The sequence below is a fragment of the Macrosteles quadrilineatus genome, unplaced genomic scaffold (genome assembly GCF_028750875.1).
Source record: "Macrosteles quadrilineatus isolate MER2022 unplaced genomic scaffold, UCM_ALF_1.0 Scaffold_3__2_contigs__length_128488019, whole genome shotgun sequence".
NCBI lineage: Eukaryota > Metazoa > Arthropoda > Insecta > Hemiptera > Cicadellidae > Macrosteles > Macrosteles quadrilineatus.
The window spans coordinates 77,264,140-77,290,519 of NW_026542596.1; the positions used below are offsets into that span (position 1 = coordinate 77,264,140).

Here is a 26,380-nt window from a genome sequence, read left to right on the forward strand (position 1 = left end):
CTAGGTGTGTTCAGTACATAATGAAACTCTCAAAAAATTACTAATCCTAACCCAAATAAAATATAGGTAGCTTTATTAGGCCTACAGAGGAAGAGTGTTTATATTACCTCTCTGTGGTGTAAGTTATGTATGCCTTAAGATGGCTATAAGTTTAGGACTAGATATTAAATAAACTCCCAATTAACTTATAGGCCTAGCCTATTATTTGTCAGTGTCAATAAAATATTGCAATTAGGCCTATATCGAGGACAGCCAAACTTGGATATACAACCATGTTTATACCTAAGTTTCCTTTTTGGTACTCACCAACATGGATCAACCCGGGAAACATTTACCCCTTAGTCGAGCTAGACCTAGCCTATGTGGCTTAGCTACAAAACTTTACTTAAATAGGTTATACGTTTTCAAACTGAGCTAGGTTTGACAAATTGATATGATATAACATATCCCAAGTTAAAGCATGCGTCGCCTGTCATAAAATGTTGCAAACCGACAAATGTCACCAGCTTGAAATTTCTCTGGAGAGTGGAGGTTATCTATAGTATTTTAAGCCTTATAGCCTATGTTATCTGTACCCAAGACTGTGATGATTTTGAAAAGTGTGTAGGGATTTTTCTCCTAAACTGCCTAAACAGTTTTAAAATGTTTGTGTTGCAGCGTGTCGTGTGTCGACAAATGTTACGAAACAACAAACGTCATAACTTGAATTTGCTCTGGAAGCTATCTATCCTTAAGCATTATAGCCTATATTATCTGTGGGCATACACAAGAGTGTGATGACTTTAAGTGTCAAGGGGTTTTCTCCTAAACTAGGCTAGGCTACCTACATTTTTGTGTGAATAGGCCTAAGTAATACAACTAAACCAAGCCAAAACAAAAACTAAATATCCAGGAAATATTTGTTAATGGAAACCCCAATCAAGGGCTGCAAAAGATTCTTCAACGTAAAAAAACTACTCATTATCCAATCCTAAAGTGCCTTTTGTATAGATAAAATAAATACTTAACTCTTGATTTGATGTCAATCAATATTTTCATTAATTATGCCATATACACCATAACGGTGTTGTTATTAGGACAATTTGTTCTACGAAAGCGTGTAACATAAGGTATTTTAAATTAAAGCTTAAATTTATTATCATTTATTCTTTAATGTTTAGTTTCCCGAGCAAAGCTCGGTCCCCAGGTACTGAATAAATTAAAAGACAAAATTGTTACTAGACATTAAAATAAGATATATTGTTTTAATGATGCATTATTACAGTGCTTATGCTTTTAAAACTAGAAAGATCCACCTTAGTGTTTTGTTTTAAATAATGAAGTGTGTATTGGTCATAATACTAATAATAGGCTAGGCTTACTGTGTTTTAAGTTTTCAAGACGATTAAAAAGTGATTAACAAGCTTGTTTTGTTAATTTTTTCTTTAGCCATACTACATTATTAAAAAAAAGGTTACATCAAAATAACATAATTTTTCATTCACTATGTTGTTGTTTAAGATGTATTTTACAAGTATTTGACTTCATAATAAGGTAATGTCAAAACCTCAAAATCTCGGTCCCAACAACCTTGGTTCATCGGAAGTGTACTATATATCCAAGCATTTTTGTCATTTTTCTGAAATTTAGATTTTTAATGGCAATTTTTCTGTGAAAACCCATCAAATAACGGAAAATTCATATTTTATAGAAAATGGCCCAAACGATTTTGAGAAAAATTTAGTATGTTATAGCCCTTTAAATTATTAACAAAATGGTATAACTCTTATTGCTGTAAAACGTATGGTTCAATAGTTATTATAGCTTATGTTTTTTCCCATAAAAACCCCATCAAATAACAAAAGTCTGATTTTTGAAAAAGCCTGTTTTGATTAAAACTACTATGTTATGGCTCTTATAATTCCAAACAAAATAGTGTGAACTCCCATTTCTCAAAAGCGTTTTAAAAATGATAGCAACTGATTTTCCCTATAATATGATAAAGGCTGTTGACTAGCTAACAGGAGACAGTGTGTCAGATTGCTGAAACCGTTTATTTTTAATAGTAACATTTAAAAAATAACTAAACACATTAACATTTAAAAAAAACTACAACATGCAAACTGTTCTTAGGGTTTTAATTTTCTTTTAAGTTTTTTTTTCTTCTGAAACGCTTTGTCTCAAACTTTATTGGCTGTTATTGAGCATGAACTTTTTAAAGAAGTAGGCATCCACTTGAAATCTTACATTTGCCCATTCATAAAAAGTCTGTCCCTCAAATGTATCATACTAAGCAAGAGGTTAGCCAGTCAATTACAACAATAAACTCTACGGAAAGGCAGCACCAGAGCCTAAACCCTCGACATCGCTATGCTATGATGCATTTATAGTCTGTTGCTATACAGAGTCTCTAAATCCCCAAAATCCGGAAAGGAATTTACAAGCTTACGTTTTTTTCTTCTTTTTAGCGTTGGCAGGATCCTGTTCATTCATTTTATGGCCTCTTCCAGCGTAGTGCAACATTTTATCATTGGTTGTTAACAATTTGACGTCACACAGCTCACAATAGTCCGGCATTAGAGACATCTAAAAAACATAATTAAAACGGTTTTAACACTTAGGGTGAAACAAATTAATACACAACAGTTTTAAATTAAAGTTAACTGTCTAAAAAAAAATAGATTATGTTTGGGAGGCTTAATTTAAATAAAAACATCTTTCTCCATTCACCCTAATGATAGAGTCTTATTGATTTTAATTTATAAGGCATGTTATGACCAATGTTTAGTAGCCTAATTAAAATTTTGAAAGTTAAATGACCAACTATATGACTGTTTTCTTTAAAATATTGTGCGTTTAAACAATGAAAATAGTTACCGCTCCAAGACATATAAAACAGTTGTTATTACCAATTTGATATTAATTGAAAGTTGTTAATTGAAACCAATCAATCTAATACTTAAGTTTGTCTGTGTTAGGTAGGTTTTAAAATACGGTACTGATTATTTTTTAAACACAGAGAAAATTAAACAATTTGGAAAAGTTAAATTAATTATTTTTATTGGATTTGGATATCTAAGGTGTAGGCTAATTACTTAACAAGTAATTACCAAAGATGGAACAACCTGAAGATAAATTATCAGAAAAATTTAGTCGGGGTTTACAGCAACAAATTGTAATTTATTCAACAAAATGACACCACCTAGGTTTTATCAAAAGCAGTAGCCTTGTGTTTGCTCTCTGTGTGTAGAACGTTTTCTAAACAGCTAAGAAACTCCCAGTGTGGCCGTATGAATAAGGGTCTTGGTAAGGCTGAAGGAAAACAGCGTACACTATTTAAGAATATTTCAAGGAGCCTATCTTCAATATATAAGTAATAATATATAAACAATATATAAGTTAAGTTTATGGCAGTTCCTTGCCAGTGCCAGATTTACTAATAGTGTGGCAGCGTTTTATACAAAAAATAATTTTTAGGAGAAAAAATGTAATATTTTGCCACAATTACAAATGGATATAATGATGTCCCCATGATCACGGGAGATGTTCACGATTTTGTAGCAATTGTGGTTAAGTTATGCCAAAGATCACCTAAAAGATCGGTTGTTGTTAAGTTGGCCGCAAGGATTAATATGGCTAAGGGCCACAAGGACCCTAAATCCGGCAATGTTCATTGCCACTTAACATAAAAACCTATAGGTAAAGGGTTTTGTATATACAGGGTGTCCATAAAAAACGTTTCAGGACTTTGGGAAATGAATCCCCATACTAAAAGGAAGAAAAAAGTTTATGGGAAGGTATGTCCGAAAATGCATATTAACCCAGATATCCGCCATTTTGTTTTTTATACAAAAATATTTTTATCTGTGAAGTTTTTTATTCGACAATTATGAAATTTTGTATACATGTTAATATACACAAGACCTATAATAGAAAAAATAATAAAGTTGTTCCGATTGTAAATTTCAAAATGGCGGCCGTTTGAATTTTTCTAGCTTAAATAACTCAAAAACGGCTAATTCTATGAAAAAATGTCAAGAATTTTTTTTTTAGCATTTTTAATTTCCTATCAAACGATACCAAGATCAAAAAGATCGGACAAAAGATAACTGAAATATAACGTTTTTTGTGTAAAAATAAGGCAAAAATTAAGGGTTCCTCTACTAACTTTGCCTTATTTTTACACAAAAAACGTTATATTTCAGTTATCTTTTGTCCGATCTTTTTGATCTTGGTATCGTTTGATAGGAAATTAAAAATGCTAAAAAAAAGTATTCTTGACATTTTTTCATAGAATTAGCCGTTTTTGAGTTATTTAAGTTAGAAAAATTCAAACGGCCGCCATTTTGAAATTTACAATCGGAACAACTTTATTATTTTTTCTATTATAGGTCTTGTGTATATTAACATGTATACCAAATTTCATAATCGTCGAATAAAAAACTTCACAGATAAAAATATTTTTGTATAAAAAACAAAATGGCGGATATCTGGGTTAATATGCATTTTCGGACATACCTTCCCATAAACTTTTTTCTTCCTTTTAGTATGGGGATTCATTTCCCAAAGTCCTGAAACGTTTTTTATGGACACCCTGTATACAGGGTGATCAACTCAAGGAGGCCACCATTGGGATATCGGAAACGGTAAGAATTAGAGAAAACTTTAAATGGGCGACATTCCTTTATTTTTTGTGGCAGTTAAAAATATGATTTTAGTTTTTCAAAATTCAGCCGCCATTTTCCAAAATGGCGGCCAACTTTGAAATTTATTATGGAACACCCTGTATTTTATCATGTTTTCGGATAGAACAGGCAATTTAAAAACTTTTTTATTCTTGACATTTTTTTGATAAACCCACTCGTTTAGGAGTTACAGCCTATGGAAAAATGACTTCCGGTGTACATTTTACATCATGTAACTCCAAAAAAAGTAGGTTTATAGCGAAAATGCGAAGAGAAAATACGTCAAATAAGTCTTAAAATTGCATCCACATTCCATTAAGACTATAAAATACACAGTTTTCCACTTTTCAAGTTTGCCACCATTTTGGAAAATGGCCGCCATTTTTAAATAATATAATTAATATTTTTAACGAATTTTATGGACTTTTTGGAACTTTTAGGGGTAGGCTGTTCCAAAGACGGCAAGCGGTAACAACAAAAGCCCTGTCATAAACGGTAGTCACATGATGAGGTATACGCAATGTGATCGAAGAAGAACGAGAAATTCGTGAACTACCCTGAGACACAAATTTAAAATCTGATGTAAAATAGTCTGGGTATGTGAAGTTCTACAGGTAAAATACCCTGTTTGTCTGTGTACAAGACTGTAATGTGTTCTAACTTAGAAAAATATTAGATGGGGGAGTCTTGACTTTTGTATTCACCCTGTATGGATACAGATAATCTTCTTGTACACAGACAAAGGCTATTTTACCTGTAGAGTTTCACATACCCAGATATCAGTACTGTGGACCTGGAACGAATAACAAAGAGAGATAAGCAAGGGGTGATCCAGGCATACAAGACCGATGTTTTCCTGATTTTTTTTACTAACACAAAGCTGTCTGTATCTATGTACAATAACGATTAACCGGTTAACACGGCGGTAAAAATTATTACCGGTGGAAGTGCATATATCGTGGTTTTTGCATGCACCATCCAATTTATTGATGCCTGAATCACCTCTTGTTAATATCTTCCTTAAATCTTAAATTCGTTCCAGGTCCACAGTACTGATAGACGGGTATGTGAAGTTCTACAGGTAAAATAGGTACCCTGTTTGTCTGTGTACAAGACTGTAATGTGTTCTAACTTAGAAAAATGTTAGATGGGGGAGTCTTGACTTTTGTATTCACCCTGTATGGATACAGATAATCTTCTTGTACACAGACAAAGGCTATTTTACCTGTAGAGTTTCACATACTCTACAGATTATTTAACTAGTACAGTAATGATAGGCCCGGCTATCATTACTGTGGACCTGGAACACAATTCGGCAGTAAAAATTATTTGCACCACACTACACTATTTTGACAAACTTCCCATGCAAGTATTTATTCCAGACTAGCTGTGTGCCCGTTCTACGCACGGGAATCTTATCGTTGTCAGTTGAAACCTTCTTATGTCACTCGGATCATGTTGGTCCATATGTTAAACCCAATGATTAAACTATAAAATGTTTTATAGATCTATGAGGCATAGCCCTAAGGTAGGCCTATAATTGAAAGTTACTTTCCACAATGGTTAAAACTTAAAAGTATTCAAGGTACTACCCCAAACTCAGAATTTAACACTTTATTCAAGTTGACATTTTCATTATCAAGGTTCTCTTGTACTTTCTGTGAAACACTGAGAAATAAGGACATTAATGCGTTACCCATGCGGGACATACACACAAATAACAGAACTTAATTAGGGAATTTGCTACGCTTTAAGCATAACAAAGTAGGCCTACATATAAAATTAGTATTTGAAATCTTTGTTAATGTCATCAAAATTTATCATAACAATTTATATTTTGCTTGGACCGAAGATGACCCGAAATGCTGTCGAAATGACGGTTTACTATATGAAATTAAGTACTATAGACGATTTAACTATTGACTATATATTATATAGTCAATGGTAGGAAAAGAAAGTGACACATTGGAAAAGCGAGTTTAGCATCATCCGGAAACCTCTGTTACAATCACCCACTGCAGTCGTGATTTTTTACTTTACGCTTTACACAATCGCCATTGAAGCGTCAATGAGTGGAAACCTTGTTTCTAAGCTATTGGCGACGATTAATAGTAAATTTAAGTTTTCCAGCCATATACAACACTGATTCAAGGTCTTCTTTCTGGTTATCAAAACTCAAGAACAATTTTATATACAAAGAATCTCTGGTTCCTGACCTGGATGATGCCTAGTTATTTAATTTAATTTACGGTTACACTATAATATACACTATGCGAGTAATTAAATCCGTTATGTAAGAAAAACGTTTTTAATCTCACTTGTTTGGGATTTGCTTTTAAAACATTATCGAAAATGGTTGCGGTATTTGTAAACAACATTTGTAAACAACATTTGTAAACATATCAGCGACCACTAGAAAAAATAATTTTGATCCAAACAGCTGTTCGTTACTTCATAGATGATTATGTGATAACAATTGGACAAAAATCGCACAAAACTGCATTTTTGAACGTCCGTAATTTTATTTACAAAGTAGTCAGGCCATATTTTAATGGCAAAAGACACCCTCACCAATCTAGTGAATACATTAAAATGACTTGGATCTTGATAGGTACTCTCGTTTTCCTGGAGAAGATAGCGTAAAATGCCATCTTGAGTGTTACAGATAGACAGAAAGACAGACAGACAATCAGACAGACAGACAGAAATAGAGATAAGACTTGTTTCTTCTTTAACGTATAAAATGTAAAAATAACCTAAAAATATATCATTCTGAGCAATGTACAGACAAAACTCTAATTTTATTTATATAGAAAACAGCTGTTTGCCGCCAGCTTAATCAAATGGGGTTTCATTGCGTACTACTGTACTGTAATGAGTTTTACTGGACACCAATCAGCTGATTATACTGTATTTGGGTGGCGAGTGGTAATAAACAAAAACATAACCTCTCTTAGACTTTTTTAGACTTACTTTTAGACTAAAAACACAACTCGACTTTGTCTAGCACGGGAAGGACCACACTCGTCCAGTAAACACTTATTTTCAGGACTAGTAACGTATTATACTATACCGGTGGAAGTGCATATGCCCGGCTATCATTACTTTGGACCTGGAACAAAATTGAAAAAAAACGGCTATATACAGTAATGTTAGCATACGACTTGTTTGCGAGCCGGGTGTGCAGGGGGAGAGCGGTACCAATCTCCCACCACGCAGCCAAAGTTTCCGTAGCATTGGTCGGACTACGCTTTCTAAAAACATTCGACCAGCGTTGTTCGCGTTTTCCTTTTTTGCGTACATTTTTTTTTTAATTTAAATTTGAATGTAATTCAAGTACCATACAATGTAATTACTAAGGGTTCTATATTATTGTTTTGGTACTGTAGTAGAGTATATTATTTTGATATAACTATTTTTTTTTTTTTTTACTTATTTAAATGTACACCAAACGGTAAAATCATATTAGGCATATATTCCAATTTAATTGTAAAGTTTGACTTTTTAGGTGTCAATTATTAACTTTTATAGTTAGAGTTTATAGGCGATATCTTAAGATATAGCTAGTATTTTAAGCAAAAACACTTACAGATATACCTATAAACAGAAAACCATAAGGCTTAGTACATATCATTATGGAAACTTTTGCTTATTTTCATATTATGTACAATAAATAACACCTTAAAATATCGGACGGGTTTTCCGAACACCCTTTAAAACGGTTAATCGCTTACAGTTATTTATTTTATATCCCTAAGTTGATAAAACGAAAGTCGGTCTCCTAATGTCGTACGTAAAGTATTTTATGACAGTATTTTGTGGCCGGAAGAGTATTGTATTCTATCGGCTGTCAGTTGGACTGTGCTGTTGGATGAGTAGTGCGGTTGAGTAATTATTGAGTGATTGTTAAGCTGTGGGTTAAAAAAGTGTCATGTTAGGCTAACATAGATTGATATCATGGCAACCGCACGTAAAAAAAAGGGCAAACCATTCACAGAGAAGCGATGGAAATATTATAAGACCAACAGGTGCCGTGTGTTGGTGTTACGCATCCACTGGGAGTAGAAGTACAGTAGTATAGACAACATTTTTAGGGTGACTAGTAGCAGATCGCCAAGCGCAAAAAAAAATTGGTCTTGTACATGGATACAGACAGCTTTGTGTTAGTAAAATAATCGGGAAAAAATCAGTCTTGTACATGGATACAGACAGCTTTATGTTAGTAAAAAAATCGGGGGGAAATCGGATAAAATTGGATCTATCAAAACCGGATCCAGCTCAAGATCCAGAATTTTTTGGATCCGATCGGGTGCCGGTTCCAGCTCAGATCCGGCGGATCCGGTAGTCCGATATCCGGATCCGACCATCACTAATATGTTTTATTTTCCATTCCAGTTTCAAGAACTTGAAATACTTTATATTACCGGTGTTGTTTTTGCCTGTAGTTCTTGAGTTCCTAAGATATTTGAGTAATACAAGCAGCAAGGCTAATCTAATATAAAATGTTGATACAATGGAAGTTTTAGGAACCATTGAGTTGTGAATATGGACCTAAACTTTCAATTAACAGCACAACAGATTTTTTTGCCTCAAAGGCCAAAATAAGGGAAGGTTTGGCACGATTAGAGAGAAAAACTACCGTAGCAGAGTCAGGTAGGTGATCAAAACTCCTGAATGATGGTTAGTTGTTCAAACTACTAGGCTAAAATCAATGTTTGGGTAATATTCAGCTAATATTATATCCTAAAAGCAATGTTCACTTAAACCTACTTACTGAGGTGGTTGAAACATTGTGATCAAACTTTGGCAACGGATTTCCAGTTTTCAAACTCCACCTTTCAAACCATTGCTTCACTTTTTTCATATGTGACTTCCCACTGTAGTGCATTTTAGCCACAATTGGTGATGTTACCTGCAAACATTAAAAACACAAAAATATACGGTAATCAATTAATAGTTTTTTTTACTCACAGCATCTTAAGTATTTTGTAATGATCAAATTACGGTATATAGGCGATATAGCCGACTATACCAAAAATTGGGGATTGTAGGTGTTCGGATGACTGCATTTTTTGGGATAATTTGTTTTGGTCATTTGACAGTAAAAATAAGGTACCATTTTAACTATTTAACATTTAAATAAATTTTAACTGCCTTTGGTTGTTTTCTGCTATTGTAGCACCTTCCGTGAGCATGATTTTCAGTCTCATAGACACCGTTAGTTAATTGTCTCCTGTGATCAAGGCAACACCTGTGAGCATAACTTGCGTTCTCCGCCACAAGTCAGGAGGATCGTTTCCTATGACCAGGGCAACACACGTAGCCTATCTAGTAGTCTCAGTAACAGCGGTGATCGTCTCTCACAACTGCGGCAACACATCTGACCTATAACTTGTGATTTCAGCAACACTGGTAATCATTTTCTGTGATCCCAATAATACCGGTAATTGACCTTTTGGTTAACCGACGAGACCAATTCCACTATAACAGAGGCACAATGTAAGGTGTTTAAGCTAAATACGAGATTAATATAAACATCTACCTTTTGTGTGCTTTATTTTATATGAAAGCACAAAAGAATATGTCAATTAACACTTATAATAATATATTTACACTTGAACTGTTTACTCACAAGACGGTAAATACATATATTATAAGATGGTAAGTGGTGATCGATTTCAATTGGACACTCCAATCATCATCAGACCCAATAGGCGAATCTTTGCGAATCATTTGCTTATTGGGTCTGATGAATGGAGTGTAAGTAAACAGATTAAGTACAACAACCACTGCTATTGTGTTTTATGAAAAAGCTTGAAGGTAATCTTATTGTGTCAGCCATTAACGAGGTTTAAATTGTGCTAAGGCGACTCATGCCCAATGAATTACGCTAAATCGCAGTAGGCCTACCCCTCGGCTACATGTCTCCCTTCATGTCCCCAACACGCCTCTGCTTTTATTATACACAAATGTAGGTTATATAGCTATTTAACCGAGCAGGCCCTGCCGAAGGCGACTGGGAATCTTAATCTTTATAAAGAACCATTCGACCGATGCTAAATTATTGGTTGCGAAGTTACCAGGATATAACTGGACTTACCTGTACAGCACACAGTTTGCACTCCAAAGCCCCAAACATGTCATTAAGTTCTTTGGGGTAGGAAGATAATTGGTACCTACTGGAATCTAGAACAAAATTAATTTATATTAACGAATTGAAATTACAACAAACTACTTACGCCTACCCACCCAATATTAAATGATCATTACCTGTTCCAAATAGACCTAAATTGGAAAAGTATAATAAATTGAGTGGTTTTAGTCTAAAGGCCTATTTTGCTTGGAGCGACTATCGCTGTTGCGGTGGCCATTTTGCTTACAGCGATTGTTTTTGGCCACTGCGCAATTTTTTATAGTTTACTTGAACCAACGATGTAAAGAACTACTGGATTGCGCTCTCAGTGGCGTAGCGGGCGCTGTTTTCGGTCTCGCTTCCCCCACTCTCTACTGGCAAGATAGCGGCGGCGTACCTCACGTGCATGCTAACTGTCACCCATTTCAACACTTGTTTGATGTAACAACAGTGTGCGGTTTTTTAAAACTGTGATTTAAATTAATCAATATCTTTAATTGTACGCTAAGTATGTGTTTAAAATGGTTGTACAGTCTAACCTTGATATAACGAACCTCGATATAACGAATTCCTTGATATAACGAATTTTTGTTAATCCCCTAGAACTCTCCATAAGACACAATATATATTTTACCTCTACATAACGAACAAACCATAACAATGACCTTGATTTAACAAATTTTTCGTGATTTCGGCTAAAATAAGACACCTCAATATAACGAATTTAACCTCTGCATAACGAATTGTCTACGTCTTTCCCTCGATATAACAAATCCCCCACCCAATTATTGTTTTGGGAAAATCTGTTTCTTTATCAAATTAAATGGAAAGATCACGTCATCGCTTGCGCTAACATTCGTCTGCTCCGTTTTACATCTTTGTCTGCTGTCGCTGCGCGTGCTATGTTGCAACCGAGAACTGATTTCATTCACTGAGGACTGATGAACATTACGACGTAATGTTTAGTAAGCTGTGATTGGGCGATATGGGATAGCTATGGTGAATTGTACAATTTTTGGATAAAGAGAAACCTAAGAAAGAATATAAAAACAAAACCAAAGAGAAAGAATGAGCAGTTAGCTTACAAAACTTTCTACTGTTTTGTTTTGTTCTTTACATGGTTTATGACTACTCAAAACAGTGTTTGACTAGGTTTTAGGAGGGTTAGAACAAGCTGTGATTTTAAACTTACAGCTTTTAACCTGTACCAAGGTCAATGCCATTGTCATGATTGCGCAATATTCAAGATCCCTCCCCTTTATTATGCCGGATAATTTAGGTTCTACTGTACAATGTAAACACTGTACTGTAAAGTATTGTAGCCTATGCTACTTTAATTGTATTTTAATGAGGTTAAATCCCGACCTATATTGACCGACGCTGGCTCTGAACCTCGACTTAGCGAAATTCCTGCAAACCTAACCTCTATATAACGAACCTCGTTTTAACGAAATCCTTGATATAACGAATTTTCAGTTCGGTCCTTTCAGATTCGTTATACTGAGGTTGGACTGTATCTTGTTCCGCTTACAACTGCACCAACAGAGTACAGAAAGGCAGTGGCATTTCGTTTCACGTGTAAAGCACCTAATCTAATAGATTATAAACAAGGTGTCTGAGTAAGTGATTCCTTAACTCGTTACAGCATGTTTGACTTAACTGAAATTTGTTTTTGTTTTTATTTTGTTGATAGGGTTAAACTAAAACTGTACATTGTAAAACATGCACAATGAAATAAATGCGTCCGGGCTTATTTTTTCAGAGGTTGTAACACTCTCGTTTATTACTACATTCCAAATGGGACTGATCACCCCATTAAATATAACTTAATTGAAGGTTGCGCCTTCAATGTTGGAATACTCGTTAAACAGAGCTGCATACAGATTGCCACCCTGAAGTGAAGGACCCGTTAAATTACCATCTGCCCAATTTCACTCACGACCGGAGTCCATGAGTCAATCCGCTTATCAGTCCGGGACGGTTATCAGTTGGATTGTCTGGACCTGCCAACTATTTGGACCCTACGCCACGGCCTCATTTAGGATCTGAACGGAGAGTGACGAAGTGATCAAGGAATCTAGCCCTCAGCTCACCGTCGTCAGTGGATTATTTGTATCCAAATTTGGAGAACTCTGAGGTAAGCAGGGAGATTTTAATATTTTGCTAATAACTGATTTGAGAAACCAAAAATTTAGTTGTTCATTAAAAGTCTCTAACTTAATTAATTAAAGTAAAACCACATGTTGATTGGCCGTGCAAGTGAGGTTGTAAATTCAAACTAAGTATGGAATAAAATGTAAAGTTAGCCCGATAAATAATCTTCAGTGTATAAATTACCTCCACTAGTGAAACTTAAATATGTCCAATATGAAATTTTAAGGTAGAATATTGATCAGCTTGGTCGTAAATCTTTGTCAATCCATGTCTATGCCATTTGTCATTACCTGATCATGCAACATTTTTCATGCAGTTTTTATGTAGCTTGTGATCTTCATAAAATATGTAGGCCTATCTGGGTTCATAAGAATATGTAGTGGTATTTCATAATATATGTGTAGTCAATTAAAAAAAAAATATTTATAGACCTTTCATAAAATATGTAACATTCTTTATTAGGAATATTTGTTAACAAACCCATCTTGTGATGTAATAGACATTTTGTTTGACAAACAATATTCAAATCTTTGATTATGAGAGTACATATTTTGGCAATGAGTTGCCCTAACAACCAGAAACAGTAATTATCCTGTGAAAAATACACGTAGGTTAATTTCAATTTACTCTCACCTGATGTCAATTTATGAATTAATGTTTTTTGTAGCCTACGACGTTTATCAATGTATTTTTATATTTGTTAGTGTATTTCTTTGTCTTTTAGTGAATTATGTAATACTTTGTCACTGATTTATCCTGTACAATGTCTAACCTAGATTTGATTGATAAATATCTTTAATTGTTGTACAGTATTTATCTGAGTTTATGACAAATCAATTCAGTAATTAAATCAGCTTAATTTTGAAGCCGTGTGCTACTTTTAAAATGAGAGTTTATTGCTGAAAAGTACTTTAATTATTGTAGACAATCAATTAATTAAGATGAAAGAAATGTAGTACAGTGTGAATAAAAATCAATTATATTTGAATCATGAAATAGAATAAATTAATGATTTATGAATCTAATGTGATTAAGTGTACATAATACTTAGACATTCTACCAGAGATTATTTACACAATTGTACAAAAATAGAGACAATCCATTGTAATTATCTTATTTAATTGAAACAATTTTGAATGGCACTAGGCTATAATATAATTGTGTAACAGGGTTTTACTGCCTACCCTACTACTGTTCGCTGCTCCTGTGTACTGGAGGCTGTGAATGCTGTCGGATGAGCGACACACTTGGACTCTACCACTGCCTATCTACCTGCGACCTGCGTCACACGTGATCGACTTGCGGCTGCCACTGCTGCACGGTATCGCGACCGGATGTGTATTGTCGAGGTGACTGTGTGATTGGGGCCCCATAACTCGGTGAGTGACTTCAGATTTTCAATATCTGGTGATTATTTTCGGCAACGGAAACTGGGACTGTCATCGATACAGCACAATGGATTCATAATCTGGATTCTCTTTCAACGAATCCTTTGTTGTAAATATGTCTAGCTCTTAAGATATTTGTGTCTACTTTGTTTTGTTTAGGTGTTCCGGTGGCCACCGTCAGGACATGTCTATTTTGTGAATAATTTAAAGAATTGTGAAGTAATAATTAAGTGTTCTCTGATACTTTAATCTGTTTATTTAGCGATAAGGATATCTTTGCCTATCTATAAATTCTTGGGAACTATTTTAATTGAGAACTATCTGTTCCTTAATATCCTAGGAGATTATTGAATTTATTTAGATTGTGTTTTGGTATAAATTCTAAATCAAGGGAGAGCCACTATTATCTGATTAAGAATCTTTTCTTTTGTTATCACTGAGACAATTGTGTTTGACATTTTTAAATACCATAATAAATCTGTGTCTCAGCATTCAGTTTTGAGTACTTTTGTTTACCTATGGATTTAAACAAATAGCTTAATATTATTACTTGGGAGTTACAAAGAAAGATTTCAATTTAACATTAGTAAGTTTAGTGAGACGATTTTTTTTTTCAATTCAAGGTTTGTTAAGACACGGCCAATTAACATCTCACGTTTATCAAATCCCTGTTTACTGACTGAGTAAAACTTGACTTCTGGAAAGGATTTGGGGTTCCTTGTTACCCTCCTGCTGAATCACCCTCAACAAGGTGGTGCCTTCAAATACAAATAATTAATAGTGTCATCAGCAAGATTGCTCTCAGTCAACCCCGCCCTTCATCTGAGCTACCGGGGACCCGTGTAACAGAAAGTATTGGAGCCGGCTGTTACAAGGTCAGTCAACACTATGGGTTATGATGGTAGGTCGGGTTGATATTCGTTAGGTATAATGTACTATTCACATCTTGTGCAATAATTCCTCAAAAAAAAGAAAAAGACAATTTGAGTTATTATATACTCAACTGACTGATTATGTAACTAAAGGTAAGCTCATTAGTACACACGAAGATGTTTTAAGGTAGTTAAGTAAGTTTACAATGTATTAACTTGTCAGCTTCAACATAAAGGAAACTTTAACACAAAAAGACTATTTTTAGCCGCGTGTTCCCATTCTGTGGGCACTATTTTTAAGGGGCATGTCGAGAATATTTCAATTTGTTTTGGGGAAGACACCAATAAATTGCAATTAATTAAGTTTGTTTGTGACCTTTTTATTAAAGTATATTGCCACCACTCAGCTAAACAAAAAAGTATCACGTTTACGACTAACATAGGTCTGCGACAGAAACTCACCAAAATTATTTTATTAAAAAATATTTAATGTTGTTTTCATTAATAAATCGAGTGTGAAATGACAAATTTTGTACTTACTATCCTTTCTTTGCAATTACTTATTATTTTACCATGCATAGTTTTGAACTAGTCATGTCAGTTGTGTGAAAAAAAACCATCTAAAATCAAGTTTAGTGAATGGGTAGTTTTAAAGAGTTCAAATGGATTATTCTATGCAAGAAACAAAACATACATTAAGTTTTTAATTGTAAAAAGAGTTTGACATGCATTAGCAATTTTTCATCTCTACATATTCAAACAGAGCAGCATCTAAAAAGGTGTGTTTTGTACGGTAAGTGTATGGGCTGCGCCGGCTTCTGCCAGTAGAGAGTGGGGGAGCCCCGGACCGCGCGGCCAACACTGAGCCAGCGATCCATGAGTTGTTTATATCGTTGACTTGAACACCAGCGCTCACAATAGTGTAGTCATGAGTGTGTGTTGCAACCTTTCTCTTCAGTGAGGAGTTAGAAGACGAGGCTCTACTCAAAGTTTTGACTGTTCCAAGAACAGTCAAACATTCTATATTTGAATCTTGAATAGACGAGTGATATCTAAAAAAATTAATAAAGTTTTCTGAGTTTTCTTTCGAGTTGATATGCCGCAGTAAGAGTAGATTACAAAGTTGTTAAGAATTGAAAAACCTATAAAATTATGTGCCACTTGACATATGTTGCTATTTAAAAATTTTGAAATATATTTTAAAATTTTGTAAAATTAAATTTTTGGGGAATTTTTATTATTTAAAAAAAAACTTTACTTGTAGTATATCACAGTAAAGCTAATTTGATAACGAGTAAGAAATTTTAACCGGAGAAGGGCTAAGTGCATTGGTATAGAAAACACAGAGTATTAAAAAAATAGATTTTCTCCAAAAAAACTGCCGCCAATTTAAAACGGAAAAGATTATTAATTTCTGTTTTTGCCAAAATGTTTGTCTATCAAATACCTTTAAAATGGTGTATAATATGACATATGTTTACTTTTGAAAATTCCAAGATTCAAACTAGTGACCCTCAGTTTTTGGCACACCCTGTATCAGGAAAAAGTTTAAAATATTTTTTCGTTATTCCTTGGGGTCGATTTAGTGGAAAATAATTTCATTTAATCCTTGTAGGTTAAGCCGTTTTTCCGTTATCAATTTGAGACACCCCTCGTGGGTCACCCTGTAATCGCACCAGTCGCGGCGCGATTCTCAGACTGGTACCCGGGGCAGTGGTCCGCGACTGTAGCTAGCGGCTCTGGCGATAGTCGCTCCAAGCAAAACAGGACAACGCAAACTCCGTCAGAGCAGTGCCCGGCTACTATTGCGGAGCGATTATCGCTGCAATCGCTCCAAGCAAAATAGGCCTTAAAAGAACTATTCCAGTATAATAATTTTATATGAGCAGTCAGCACATTAGGTATGAATTTGATTTCAAACAGATTATTAGTCCTTATAGAGAGCTCGAAACAAGTTACCAAATATTCCAAACAAATTCTACTTTATGTAGGCATACTTAATGATGACACGTTTCTAATTAGAAAATTTGCTGTTTGCCTATTGATTTCAGTAAAACGTAAATTAATAAAATGAACTCATTATTGATATTGATTTGATCACCTGAATAGGACTTACATTTTGGTGCTTCATTGGAAGAACTTGGTCTCGAGTATGCTGAAAAAAATACATAATTTATTTATTTATACATCTTAATATCTACTCTTTAAGCAGTTTTTTTTTTTACATTAAAGTCAAGACAGGCTGAAAAAAATCTAACTTAAAAAAATTGTGGACTGTTTTGAGATTTAATGATAGTTTGATTGTAGTATGGTTATTGTAAGAATAGATTACTTACGTCAATAGCTCATCATTGAATCGTGAGTTTCACTTCAGTACATGTTTCGAGACATTGTCATCATCAGCTGAGTACTAGTGAAGTTTTTATTCACCCGATTAGATGGCTTCGTCATTGTTCAATCAAATAAACACGTAACACGTAACACGAATACGACACGGAACATATACATTTACAACACGTAAAGCTTTAAGACATGCAGGCCTGCTTGAACAAAGTACACGGTCACGCCGCGGGTCGGGGACAGACTGACTATTTATCCAGGTTTATCATTGTTATCTCTGAGGCAGTGGACAGCTGTTTCTTTGGTAGGAATGATAGAATTGAATATCGAGTTGGAGCTGAAATTTAGTTTTTTGTTTAGAACAAATTCATTTGCGTCCTTATTTTTATGAGCTCTGTAGATTTCATATTCTTCTAACGTGTCCAAATTTCTGCCTTTTTCACAAATGTGGAGTATTTCTAGACTGTCTTCTATTGTTCCGAATGAGTGGTTGTTGTCGATTATATGTTGGCTGAATGCTGACTTCTGTTTGTTCGTCCTAGGGTTTGGTCTGTGTTCTTTAAATCGTGTGTTAAACCCGCGACCAGTTTGGCCTATATATATGCTTGGGCAGTCGGCACAGTTTAGTTTGTAGACACCAGTTTTGTTATTAGTATTAGTTTTTGCATTTGGCGTTTTGTAATTCAGCAAGTTTTTTGTTTTGTTCTTTGTGTTGAAGACTAGGCTTAAGTTGTTATCCCTCATAGATTTGTTCAATGTGTGTTGAATGGTGTGACTGTATTCAATACATACATATTTAGCCTTATTTTCACGGTTTAGTTGACAAGTTTCAATGTTAGTTTCTCGTTTGTCAATACATACATATTTAGCCTTATTTTCATGGTTTAGTTGACAAGTTTCAATGTTAGTTTCTCGTTTGTTCTTATGTTTGGTGATAAGTCTGTCCACTAAACTGTCAACATAAATTTGCCCTAGCGATGTGTTTGATTATAGCTACCTCTGAATCAAAATCGGATTTATTTAATGGTATACTTAGTAAACGATGTATCATTGAGTTGTAGGCACCCATTTTTTGTGAATGTGGATGGTATGAGCTGGCATGAATTGTTTGATCAGTTGAGGTCGGTTTTCTGTAAATGCTGAATTCAAGTTTCGTGTCCTTCTTTTTCAGGGTTAAATCGAGAAAGTGGAGTTGGTTATTATTTTCTATTTCAATGGTGAATTTCAGTTTTGGGGCTATTTTGTTGAGGTTGTTGTGGAGGAGGTTTAGTTGTCTATTTTTTCCACTGAATAACAATATTGTGTCGTCTACGTATCTATAGTAGAATTATATTTTGTCCTTATATTTGTTTTTATTTGAAAAGATGTGTTCATTTTCGATATGAACGAGGTAGATATTGGCTAAAAACCCTAATAGTGGTGAACCCATGGCTAGACCATCTGTTTGTTGGTAAAATTTGTATTCAAACATAAAATAATTTTGTTTTAATATCTCTGCTAGAAGTTCCATTAACTCATCTATTGCTTGAGGTTCTAGGGTATTTGATGAATTTAGGTGGTTGTTCAAAATCGTCAGAGTTTCATCTATAGGTACATTTGTGTATAGGTTTACTATGTCAAATGAACTCAGTAGTTGATGGGGTTTGGTGTTAAAATTCTTGATATTGTCTATGAGTTCATACATATTTTTTAAGCTGTGATGATTATTATTCATTCTGATAGCCCCTGGACTACGAATAATGACTTATATAGGCTTACCTCCGTCAGTAGTCCAAAATTGTGTCTTTTTCAACTAATGTTGTTCAAAGCTTACATGTTTCGTTGCACTGCAACATCGTCAGAGCTTTTTGTCAAAAACATCAAATGATTTATACATAAAACAAAACACGGAACACGAAACATTTAAACACGTAATAACACGATAGCGCTATCGACACGGCACGGCAGCGGTTGTAGGTGGACTGGACACGGGACGAAGTTACTTAACCCGTGTCCAGTCTACCTACAACCGCTGCCGTGCCGTGTCGATAGCGCTATCAATTATTACGTGTTTAAATGTTTCGTGTTCCGTGTTTTGTTTTATGTATAAATCATTTGATGTTTTTGACAAAAAGCTCTGACGATGTTGCAGTGCAACGAAACATGTAAGCTTTGAACAACATTAGTTGAAAAAGACACAATTTTGGACTACTGACGGAGGTAAGCCTATATAAGTCGCTGTGATGATTTTCAAGAATAATATGAGTTTTTAGAATACTTTCAAAATGTTTTGCAGCTTTGTAAGTTGGTGCTGAGATGTAATTAACTTAAGGGCGGATTGGGGTTCCTTCTTTGTGGAGTTTAGGCAATCCACGTAGCGTTGGTGCATGAGGGTTCATCTCTTTTAGGCGTTTAATAATGTCAGGGGATAGAAGTGGTTTACTTTTATTTATAAGACAATTGATCCTCTCTTGATATATGGGAGTCGGATCTTTGTTCAAAGCTGTGATATTATTGTTCTCTATAAAATGTTTAACCTTGTTTACATACTCATCTTTGTACATGATAACTGCAGTATTACCTTTGTCTGCTTTGCATAGAATGGCTTTGTTTTCGATTAGTTTACTCTTTATATTGTTTAACGCTAAATATTGACGTTTTTGTGTAGCTGATAAGTAAGAATTATTTTCATATTTAATGTTGATTTTCTTTGAAATTATATTTCGAGTGACAGTTTTATAATCCTCATCAGGAATGGCTTTTATGGCGCATTCTGCATTGATCAATTCATCAAAATAACCTTTTTCCCCGTGTTTATTTAATTCAACAATGACGAAGCCATCTAATCGGGTGAATAAAAACTTTACTAGTACTCAGCTGATGATGACAATGTGTCGAAACATGTACCGAAGTGAAACTCACGATTCAATGAGCTATTGACGTAAGGAATCTATTCTTACAATATTATCTACAGCTCAGGGGCTTAACAATGAATTTAAAAAAAGTAGTATGGTTGTTCTTCTCATGTATATTACTAGCTGTATGACCTGCAGTTCGCTTCGGTATTTATTTTTCTATTCAAAAATTTACCCCAGCAAAGAGCAGGCCAAATAGCTAGTATCTTAAAAATTTGAACAGATTTTTTTTTGCATCTGGAGACAAAACAAAAAAAAGTAAATTGATCACAGGTTCAAATCTTACCATGAGACCTCCAGTAGCCTAAATGTTTATTCCCTAATGATGGGAAATTTGCTATAAAACAGAAACTTAATAAAACAGTAATAATTAATTCAGTCCAGACTAATTAAGGCCAGACTAATTTAAAAATTATTAAAATCCACAACATCCTTCCTCCATTTAAAAATTGCTATCCGAGATTGCACAATTTTAAAAGTTTTAAAACAAAAAAAAAGGTTGGGGGATTTTTAACTGGATGAAATAGTTTATGCATCTGCAAACCTGTGAATTAAAATCAATCATGTCAATCAAATCAATCAAATTAAATATATTACACCATCATGGTTCAGAAACCTCACAGTAAAACAAAATGCCCCATCTATAAACAATTTACAATAAATGGTTAAAAAATATCTTTAAAGATGACGTTTTTACATTCCTTTAAACTTTACTACAAGTAGACGTACCGTATATTTAGACTTTTACGTCAAATCAAACCACAGATTTTCAATACTAATTAATCAATAGCTTACGAGTAGAGCTTGATTTGGGATGTGAAGAAGCAAGAGCTTTTGATGGGAATGTAGGACCTGTAGGGGTGAAAACTTTAACATCTCTCTTGGAATCTTCATCATCCATCAATGGTGATCTATAGGTGTACATCTGAAAACATATTTTAAATGAAAACTTGATTCAGATTAAAGTTACTGTATCTATTACAATTATTTTATTTTTATTATGCATTTGCCATGGTAAAATGTTAAAACTAAAAATAACAATTTGGGAGAAATGGGTAAAGTGATAGCTGAAACACATAAGAAATATATCTTGCTACCATAACTCTCCCGTCCTGTCCAAATGTAACACCGACACCAGTGATATAGTGGCATGTAAATGTTACGTAAATATAAGCCTATAGACATTACATCGGTAGTGATGTAAATAGATAAAATGGGGATGCAAAATACTATCCCCCAGATATGGATTGCCAGACCACGACCATTCGAGAACCTAATAAATTACATAATTAAATTAAATTTGCCCTTGCCTACACCCTTCCCCAACCCCTATATCTATTAGCTAGACATTCTTATGCTACTACTTATCCGGACTAGTTGATCTGCAGCAAGCGGGCACACTACTACAGTTCTGTGTCGATTCGTCGCGCGTGCCTGTGGCGGGGAGACTGCACGCGCATGTAACAGTGTCACGTGACTTGCGCTACCTATTGTCTTGTAGCGAGTCACTACATCCGTAACCAATAATCATAAAGAAACACTTCAATGTATTAAATTATTTGTTTTATAAGCTCTTCAAAATGGTCTAGAGAAAATTTGGGAAATTTTAAGTTTTGAGGGTCAAAAACAGGAAACCCCAATTTTTTAGTATAGTAGACCTTACTTGAACTAACTTAATTAGACCTCTTTCTTTGACTTATTAAAGTAATGCCATAACTTAGTGCACATTATGGTATCCGAGTGGTATTCTAGTGCTCGCCTTAAATCTGAAGGTCGTTGGTTTGAATCCATGCCAGATCGTTTCCAGACCCAGATGCCATTTGTCATTGGGCTACGTATGAATTAATGATGGGCCAACTATCTGACAAAAAGGTCGACGTTAGGTAGGCCTTGTACTTACTTAACAAGAACACCCTTTGAGTATTTATCCCGTATAGGTGCCTCCAAACAAATTTTTAATTTTGATATCTTACTTTATAGTTTTTTACCTCCTGAATCCAAATATACCATTATTTTTCACCGCTGATGAATATTTCTCAAGATATCGCCGTAAAAATACACAACATTACAATAAAGAAGGTAGGATGGATAACATTTACAAGTGGAATGAACTGTGGGTTAACAAAGCCTACTAACAGCTGACTGCTTTCAACCACACGACAAGCAACTGGAAGTAACAACTTTTGAACTTTATTAACTCACTCTGATTCTGTCATCAGCATTATGCCTATTGACGTCATTTTACTTCGTTAAGTGAAGAGAGTAACATGGTTGATGAGAAGAATAACATCGTTGATTAAACATGATAACATCGTTGTAGAACATTTCAAGTGATTCTGTAGTCAATAATGTTTTCTATAATAGGAATTTTGTCACATTATGGAGATATAGATGGGCTGGTGGACTAATTAGTCTACATGTAGTTCTGAATTAGGCATGTCAGGGTGGTAGGTCGTGCTTTATGTGAATTGGTGACTGCATTAACTTAAGTCCTTTGAAGGTAGGTTAGAGTAGGTAGCCTAAGTTAAAGTTTAGGTTATAATGTATCGAGTTGTTAGTTTATGGCGCCTGCAGACTGTTTTTGTAAAATTAAAATCCAGTGAAAAACACTTCAAAGTCTTGATACATTATAGGTAACCTAAACTTTACCTTCCAAATCTAACCTAACTTCACAACACTTAACCCTCCGAGTGTCCCTAGTTTTGGCCTTAATGTTTGCCTATTTTTTGCGCATTTGCAAGGTTTTATTAAAACGGATCTGAGAAGCTTAAAAACAATGTTAGTTATACTGTTCTATATACCATTTTGTTTGGAAAATCATGGACTTCAATATTATACATAAAACATAAGAAACACTTGTTTCAAAAAAATTTTTTAGGTAAAAAAAATTTTGGAAAATTTCAAAAAAAAAATAAGTTTGCGCTCAATGAAATTGTATAAATTATAGGCCTATAAATATTTGAAAATAGCCACTTTGTTCTAAATTTTATGAGGATTACAAATATATAATAATACTAGCTGACCCAGCGAACTTCGTATCGCCTAAGTTATAGGTTTCCCCTAAGACAGACCGATGGAAAGAAAGTACCGTTTTGTTTAATTTTCAAGATGATCTCGTTCGCATCGCTCAATCACGTCCTGGTTGAAGTTCGTTCGCTACGCTCACTCACCTTTGGGTTGGAGCTCGTTCGCTACGCTCACTCACCTTTAGGTTGGAGCTCGTTCGCTGCGCTCACTTGCCTTCAGGTTAGCTCGTTCGCTACGCTCACTCGCATCTCTCGTTTGCATCGCTCAATCACGTCCTGGTTGAAGTTCGTTCGCTACGCTCACTCACTTTTGGGTTTGGAGCTCGTTCGCTACGCTCACTCACCTTTTGGTTGCAAATTAGCTGTTGTCATAAATGTAAAAGAAATAATAGTGCTGCACCCTGTTGGTAATCCTTGTAACTTTAATGCTATTGAACATCATAGAACAGAACCAACTTGTTTAATTGAAACAGCTGTTAAGATTCATTAATTCCATTTCTCATAAGGTTAACATGGGAAACTCCAGAGCCACTGGGGCGGAGCCCTTTTAAGAATTTCGAAACGGGAAATAGTTTACGTCCGATTCGCATACCTACAGAATTTACACACCAAATTTCATAACGATCGGTGAAGTCGTTCCGGAGGAGTTTGCAGACAAACACTGTGACACGAGAATTTTATATATTAGATAAGGAAGTAGATTTGCAAATAAATAAGTTATGGAAAAAAAACAGATTTCAGTACATAGCGTTTAGCTAAGAATGCATAGCCTAACCATAGCTAGGAATCTGGCTGATAATTTACATCAATATCACTACTTCTTCAGGATCATCAACCAGCCCTTCAAAATCACTTAATTCTTCTTATAATGCACCACGTATATCACTACTTTTGATTTTTAACACTAAAACAATGATAAACGGAATAAAACACATCAGTCATCGGTGCGAGGTTAACCAAGCTGTTTACAAATACGCACGTCAGCTGTCTGCTATAATTATATGATCAGCTCGAGAAAAAAAAGCGCTTAGAGACAGACCTCGGGAGAAAGCTTAGATTCTGCCAAATAAAACGATACCTAACTCGATCCAGTTCAATCCGATTTTGTCAGTCATAGAGCCTTCGCCGTAAACAGTGTTTGTGAGTCAAAAAATCGACACAAAACACTACACAAAGTGTGTTATGTGTCGATTTTTCGACACATAACACTTGGAGGGTTAATGCAGTCACCAATTCCCACTAAGCACGACCTACCACCCTGACATGCCTTTCCTGACATCAAAAGTAGTTTGCTTACATTCTAGAGGTTTTGTTAGGTTAGGTTATGTTAGAATAGCACCATTTTATTATGTAATTTTTAACCGGCAAAATATAATTCAATAAGTAAATCATTAATAAGAATACATTTTTTTTAATGTGTTAACTTATTGGTCTTAGAAAGTTAAAAGTGTAACAATCAGGTTATTTTCATATTGCAGAATCAGAGCTAGCTAATTTAAGTTGTCACTTCCATTTGCTTGATTATGATTGAAAACAATAAGCTGTTGGCTTACTTAACCCATAGTTCATTGCACTTGTAAATGTCATCCATCCTACCGTACCTTCTTTATTTTAATTTTGTATATTATTACGGCGATATCTTGAGAAATATTCATCAGCTGTGAAAAAATAATGGTATACTTATTTGGATTTTTTCGTTTGGAGGCACCTATATGGAATAATTACCAAGCTTTGGACCAATCCCTTTCAAAACCAAAAAAAATTGCCATTGGCGTATAACACACTAGGTGTAACAAATTTTTGTTTAAATCAAATAAAATGAATTGACCGACTTAGGCCTATAATAGGCTATGTTTTAGCCAACTTTCAACTAGGCTAGGCCTTTAAGGGTAGACTTTCATAACTTATCTGTTGTCAACAACCGAATAAAAATATCAATCATTAGGCCTATTTTTTAAATTTGATATCTCGTTCGGTTAATAGGTTAACATAACCTAACTAACCAAATAATATATCGCATGAAATAATCAATATGTCAATTGATATTTTCATTCGGTTGTTTGTGCCAACAGATATGGAAGTATACCCAAATAGGCTATGAATCTTTGGATACAGTTTCTTAACTGGGTTATGCTAGTATCGATTGAAACTATCGATTCGTTTAGAAACCTTCATGCGATTTTTTTCTCCAAAGTAACTGCTGAGCATCGATTGCAGGCTATTATGAGCATCCAAAAGATAGCATCCTAACTAGGCCTATGGCTAACCTAGGGTATGCCTTAAGAATCTAGCCTAGGCCTACGTCACATTTAGGAAAATAGCCTAAATTAAGTCATAACTTACCTTCTAGGGATTTTAGGCCAGACACACAAGCAAGCGACTAAATAAAAGCAACACATCAGTCAAACAATGTGTCAATTTTACCGATTTTACGTTTGCTTGTTCGGTTCATTCACATGTCATATTCTAATTCTACTAGCCTAAGCCATATAAAACATAGGTATGTTTTATCTATGCCTCAGCCTAGGTAAATACTGTAATTATTATTCTATGAATTCTTTTCTGGATTTCTAGGCCTACGGTCTGTACTGAACTTTGAGATTTGAGTGAGTGAGTACTGAGTAGCAGAGAGTGAGAGTAGCATAGCAGTAGAGTAGAGTAGGGTTAGTGTGTGAAAGTCTCAACCTCAACTCAAGTTGAGCTGTGTGTTCAGTCGTTCAGTGTTCTTGTTGTCTGTTATGTTTTGTGTTCGTGTTGTGAGTGAGTCGTCGACCGAGTGACGAGACGAGACGAGTCACGGCGAGTAGTAGAGTAAGCCTACACGGGACGAAAGAATCAAAGTCAAAGAAAAACGAGTTGACGTCGACGACGAGTGCGGAGTGGAATGGATGGAATGACAGTCTGGGTCT

The 26,380-nt window shown here is 34.8% G+C and overlaps 1 protein-coding gene across 1 annotated transcript in view; it reads right to left on the bottom strand.

Moving 5' to 3' along the window:
- LOC128990160 (zinc finger protein 346-like) overlaps positions 1-26,030 on the bottom strand; it is a 42,148-nt gene extending 16,118 nt beyond the window's left edge. Inside the window, exons 1-6 of the mRNA XM_054412434.1 lie at positions 25,815-26,030; positions 21,241-21,370; positions 17,328-17,366; positions 10,765-10,850; positions 9,439-9,576; positions 2,429-2,565 (exon numbers count right to left, since the gene is read on the bottom strand). Of these exons, the coding sequence (XP_054268409.1) occupies positions 2,429-2,565; positions 9,439-9,576; positions 10,765-10,850; positions 17,328-17,366; positions 21,241-21,370 (530 nt within the window). The 5' untranslated portion in view covers positions 25,815-26,030. The remainder of the gene's footprint in view (positions 1-2,428; positions 2,566-9,438; positions 9,577-10,764; positions 10,851-17,327; positions 17,367-21,240; positions 21,371-25,814) is intronic.
- Between the last annotated feature and the right edge of the window lie 350 nt (positions 26,031-26,380).